Here is a 6,095-nt window from a genome sequence, read left to right as displayed (position 1 = left end):
GCGCGGGGGAGGCGGGGAGGGAGGCGGGAGGGGGAGGGGACGGTGTGGATGGCCCCGAGGTCCAAAAAGAAGGCGCCCAACGGCCGCACGCACACCCCGCTTGGCCTCCTGGAAGCGATGCCGGTGCCGGCGAGCCCGTGAGGGGTCTGGGAGTTGGGCGAAAGCTGCAGACTTGGAGGCTCTTATACCTCCGTGCAGGCGGAAAGTTTGGGGGCAGCAGTGTCATTGGCCTGACGTGGGGAGGAGGGACTTTTCGAAGTTTTATAGGAAAGTTTCCGCTTTCCAGCCCCCCCCCCCTCGTCCCCACCCCCCTTCCTCGGGGTCTAACAATTCGTCCTCCGAAACCATTCAAAAACGACCTGGCCCGGGCGGCCGGCCCCTCCGCCCGCCTCCTTGCTGCCCTCCCCTTTCTCTGTCCGCCGCCCTCCTCCGGCGGGCGCGGGGCGATTTCCTTCCGCGTCGGAGCGCGCGGGCGGCGCCCCCGCACTCGAGCGCAGCCCCGGGAAGCGGCCGGAGGGGACTGTCCCGGCTGCGGTGCCAGCCCCAGCCGAAGTGGCTGTGACAGCAGCGGTGGCAACAGCCTCTACGGAGTGGGTGATGTCTCAACTCGCCCCAGATCCCTCTAGGTCCGTGGAGCCGGTTTGGGATTGCTGGGGCGGGAGGGGAGTGGCAAGAAAACTGTCAACTGCGGAGCCCACCCAATGGTCAGGTAGACGAACCCCTGCAGTCCCAAGGGCCAAACCGCAGCAGCCCGGCCCTGAGGTCGTGGGCGTTTCTGAAGACGTGGCCGGGCCGCGGGGGCTGCCTATTTGCGCCCCGGCCTGCTCTCTCACCCCTCCCCGAAAAGCATCTGAGCCCTCCTTTTCCTTCTACTGTGACCCAATCTAACTTTTCCCAACCCCCAAAGGACTACGCCTCCGAAGGTACTAGAAAGAGGCAGAAGTTCATTCTCCCGCAGAAAGAAGCCCTGCCCTCAGGAAAGGGAGCAGAGCCGGAGGGGGACAGCGCAGCGACCCGCCGCAGCGGCCCTGATAGCCGGCGCTGCCAGCCCAAGGCGGAGGACCCTGTGGCCGTTTCATCCCCACCCCACCCCCACCTCAGGCCTCGCATTGTGACCTTGAAAGGTCAGCTTGTAAAAGAGTTTGGTGGGCTCAATTCAATACCGTCTGGACACACGGGGCTGCCGGCTCTGAGAGCCCCCCACCCCTCCCAGTCACCACTTCCTAGGAGGTCGAGTGGGCAGTTGTGCTTCGTGCGCCCCAAACGCATTGCAATTACCTGGACACGTTTGTATTTTAAACATTTTTATCTAATAAGTTAAAACGAAGAGAATCAAAGAGAATGTTAATGCAGGTTCTGGCAAAGTGGAAGCAACAAAGTCAGTGAGCGGGAAAGGAAGCTGCCGTGCAAGAGAAGCCCGTCTCTGCAATGTTATATTTGTTTCTTTTTTTGGAACGACTTGGGGTAAAATAACCGTTTCGTGTTCATGTCTTATATTGCAAAGCAAATCAACGGCCGAAGTCAGTAGTGTTCAGGGGCAGATTTTGGGGAGTTCAGTTGTGTGCCCCGCGCTCAGGTCCCTGCACAGGCTGAAGTCTGCTCACCGGCTCCTCAGTCCAGACTCACCGATGAAAACCGTTAACTCAGCGAAGCGCCCCTTTCTGGTCTGGACCGAGGGTCGCGGCCGCAGATATCCCGAGAAGGAGGCGGGAGCGCAGGCGACGCGAGGGCAGGCCACGTGGCTGTGCCCCGCTGAGGCTCGCAGCTTCGGTCCCGGAAACCCTGCGGTATGGAGTGCTTTGGGATGCCGAAGGGCTCAGCCTTTTGGGGGAAATGAACACAAGAGTTATCTGTCCCGTGAGGGGTAAACGGGACTATGCTTTCGTGGGAGGGGGACCTGCAGGGTTTGTCCCTTATCATTTTTATAGAAATATTCGGAAAACAATGACCACAGCATGCCAACTGGCCTCCTTCGCGAGCCGTTGACATTTTAAAATGACAGCCTGTCTGAAAATTAGATTCTACTTGACCTCCACTTAATTTCAGCAGCACTCAGGCAGTTCTTCTCAAAACAATGTCGCCTGTGTATATTTGCGTTTGCATCTTCCGCCTACAGGATTTTATCTCTTGAAAGCGGTTAGAAAATAAGGCAGAAATTCTGCTCCACTCTCTTTCAAGCGTTCTCTTTTGTAAATCTGAATTGCAGAGCATTCCGCAATTCTTATTTAGAACGTGGCTGCAGAAATCTCGAAAAATCTCCACTTTAGTTTTTGGTTTGTTGTTTTGTAAGATCAGGCTCAAATCTTATTTTTGTTTTGTTTTGTTTTCTTTAGCGGAGTTCTCAAAATAAATAATGAGATCGAATGATTGGACTCGTTCCTTTGTGGCTACTGGTAAGCAAGACAGTAGAGTGGGGGCAAAGTGTAAAGGAAACCTTACCAGACCAAGGGGAATTGGGGAAGAGAGAGGGCGGCCGAGCTGGAGGAGAAACCGAGTTCACAAAGGCGCAGAAACCGGGGGTCGTTAGCCAGCCCGACTTGCAAAGTCATCAGTCTGGAAGGCTAGTTCTTAAACAAGTGAGCCCAGCCCTTCTCCAAGCACTAAACTTCTAGGAGATGAAGAGCTAGCCATTGAGTACAGGACCCCCCAAGGATGAGGCGACATATCAGATGCCAGAATGTTTAGAAGAAAGTTTAAAATGAATGACCTGACCAGACCATCCTGGCCATGGTATATTTCAGACCAGGTCACAATTGATGACTTTAGTTCTGAGAAATTTCTCTTGAACTTATCTGAGGAGTGGAGGATAAGACTGATTTTTAAGTTCTTGTCTTAAGAGGGGCTCGAATATTATACTTTTTGAGCAGATGGTAGTAGCTTGCAGGTGAATTACCTGTCAGTGTCTGGGGCCTGTTATGCAAACTGCAATATGCTGTGGTCAACTGTCCACTCTGTGTATAGTTCTTATTTACCTGAGCTTTTATCTAACAATTTTCTTTTCCACACTTGCTGGGGCAAGAATGGCTCCTTTTTAATATGCTGACAAGTCAGATATAATTCTGGGTATCTCATACATGCAACAATAATTGTAACTTCCAAAATGTTCAGTTTCCAATATAAAACCTTGCTTCGTTCTAAAATCCCAGTTTCAGGATGTCAGTGGAACTACCTTCTTTGGGAATGCTAGATTAATGGGGATTCAGTCATTTTGTCTAATCTAAAACAATTACCCTGAAAAAAAAAATTTACCTGAAAGCAAGATTTTTTTTTTCTTTTGCACTTGGATAATTCAAAACGAGCTTTGTTTTCAAGCTACAAGCTTGTCATGTTTGCAGTCCCTTCCTGAGGAATGTGTGCTGTTAAAAATTAAAAAAAACAAAAAAACAAAAAAACTACTATTAAAAGTAACAGAGTTAGAAATCTCATATTGAGTAAATGCAATAAGTAACATCCTTACAGTTTGAATATGCACTGGCATTCACTTAGCACAGTAAATTATACTTTCAGATCACACACACACAAAAAAATCCAAACACTGTAGAATTGTTAGCAAGCTGGTAAATTTTGGAGTTTGAGTCTGCAGAAAAGGTGAATGCTTCACTCTGTTCTTATTCTTCTTTCTCTTCAGTCTTTATATGATCTACCACCTGTTTGTTGGCTTTGAGTTCTGTAAAATAATTCATCTGAATTGCATGAATGAAACACAGGAGCATTCACACAGAAGGGGGCGCACACTGGAAAGGCTGTAGTTGAGTGGATCTCAGATGAGGTTGTACATCTTAGATTTCATCTTGTTTTGGACACTCTGGAGGGATCGTTCAGTTTGGTATTTAAATGAGAGAGCTTTATTAAAGTGGAATCTAAAGTTTGTATGAGCACTAGTGACTTTAATAACTGTGTAAATGCAGATTCTTTGGTGACCCAGGTAGCTTTAATGATCTTTGAACACCTCACACCCTAAGTAAGAATTCATTCTCTTTCTTTTAATGGTTTAATTCATGAATTTAACTGATTCTACCTTTCCCTTTCTGGATTCAAGAGTAGGAACTAAAGTTTTAAAATTTGAAGGTTCAATGCAGAAATAAAATGGAAAACTTAAAAACGTCAGAAATTGAAGTGCCAAGAGCACCTCAAATGAGCAAATGAAATTTTCATATAAATATTAATCCTTAAAATATCTGATATTCTGGATTCAAAATGAGGATGGGATGAGGAGATATAAATCTAACCTGTAAAAAAAGCAAGATTAGATTGTGGAGAAAGTATGGAGTCTTGTAGAACTTTTATTCCTTTTTTATTGTTTTTAGCTTTATGGGGTGTGCAGGCTGCAGAGTTGGTATCCCGTCTTGACTTCCAATTAACCTTGTGGAAATACTCTCACTTCACTTATTTCAAAGAGTTGCTGGAATAACTGATGAAATAACGTAAAGAAATACATAATTATGCATAGTGGCTTTTATTATGGTCACAATCTTCCACAATTTATTTGTCTTCTTTTTAATCATCTGATAATGAGTAATTTAAATATAAACCTGATGGGGCCTTAGCCCATGGCGCACTCGGGAGAGTGCAGTGCTGGGAGCGCAGCAGCGCTCCTGCCGCGGGTTCGGATCCTATATAGGGATGACCACTGCGCTCACTGGCTGAGCGCAATGCGGCCAGCCTCAAAAAAAAAAATAAATAAATAAATAAATAAATAAGTATAAACCTGATGATATATACATTATATGCTTTTCCAATTAAATTTGCCTTTCTGATTACTCATAACTTTCACCTTTCATCATTTCAAGGGGTTTTCTTTTTTCACAAATGACTATTCCTGAATCCTAAAGTCCTATTTCCATTATTTAGTTTTGTTCTTTCTGCAGAAAACATGTTGTTTTTGGCAGTGACCACAAGAGGACACAATTTCCCAGAGAACTTTGTTTAAAAAGATTATAGAAGAGGACAGCTTATTATAGCGAAAATACCGCACAATTAAGGAATTTCGTTTTGGAGATGTCTATTTGATTTTTGTCACTTTTATTAATTTTTAAAGACATAAACATCAGTTAGCATTCAAGCTTTAGATGTTTTGAAGATTTTGTATCTTCTCTCTGTATTGTAGAACAGAAGAAAAGCATACGTTTATGAAAATATACTAAAATTCTACTGTTGTCATTAAGGGAAAATGTTTATTTTACATTAGCAGAATTTTGTACAAAACTCTTGATAACCTGGAATTTTACTTACTTAATTTTAGACCCACTTTTTGTAATGAAAAACAATTTTTTAAAAATATGTGACTACTTCAAAATCCCTTAGAGATTGAATTTTTAGTTTGGGCATTTGGGATGTCTTTACATGGAAAATTGTAGGAAAATTATGTTTTATAGTTTGTCAGTTATATTTTAATTCACATGATAGGTTAATAACTTAAATTATGTTGCAGAAATATGGAAAAATAGGATACCTTAAGTTATTGGCTATCAACACTTCTCCAGAATTATTATACACAATCTTTGATTGAACTTAAGATATCCTTACAATTTTGTACTACCTTCTTTCAAAAAGGTTTCAGAGCATTTGATTACTTTGTCAATTAAAGTGAAGTATGTCTTGATACTTTCTGGAAGAATTTCATCCTTCCGGTGGATTGCTATGACAACCAGTCTGGGAAATCCTGTTTCAATTGGGACTAAATGCTTCTGATCTGCATTTGTGTCTTCATGCAGGTCCATTCCTAATTACATTCTCTGAGACCCTGTTGGAGGGACTGAGCAATAGACCGAAGGGCTGGGAAAAGAAGAGAGAAAGACAAGAGCAAGAGAAAATAAGAAAAATAAGGAGGGGATCAAGAGAGGAAGATCAGAATTTGGAGAGAAAGTGTGAAAGAGGAGCTGGAGCAAGTGAGCAAGAGAACAAGCAAAATGAGGCTGGATATGTAGGGGGAATAATAAGCCTAAATAACAAGAGAAAAAAAGAAATTTATGCACTTAGTAGAAAATAGAAAAGCACCAGGATTATTTGCCTGTTTCTGCTCAAAGACATTACTGCAAGTTGTTGCCTGTCTCTTGGTATGGAAATTTAGTTTTAGAAATTCCTGTCATTGTCGC

General features: G+C 44.0%; 1 protein-coding gene across 1 annotated transcript in view; it reads right to left on the bottom strand.

Annotated features, from left to right (window-relative positions):
* LOC103600999 (twist-related protein 1-like) overlaps positions 1 to 5,720 on the bottom strand; it is a 7,365-nt gene extending 1,645 nt beyond the window's left edge. The window contains exon 1 of the mRNA XM_008585374.1: positions 5,574 to 5,720. Within this exon, the coding sequence (XP_008583596.1) occupies positions 5,574 to 5,720 (147 nt within the window). The remainder of the gene's footprint in view (positions 1 to 5,573) is intronic.
* Positions 5,721 to 6,095: the final 375 nt, after the last annotated feature.

The sequence above is a fragment of the Galeopterus variegatus genome, unplaced genomic scaffold, assembly GCF_000696425.1.
Source record: "Galeopterus variegatus unplaced genomic scaffold, G_variegatus-3.0.2 Scaffold3541, whole genome shotgun sequence".
In the NCBI taxonomy this organism is placed as follows: domain Eukaryota; kingdom Metazoa; phylum Chordata; class Mammalia; order Dermoptera; family Cynocephalidae; genus Galeopterus; species Galeopterus variegatus.
Note: the sequence above shows the minus strand (reverse complement) of the source record. Positions and strands in the feature narration are given on the sequence as shown.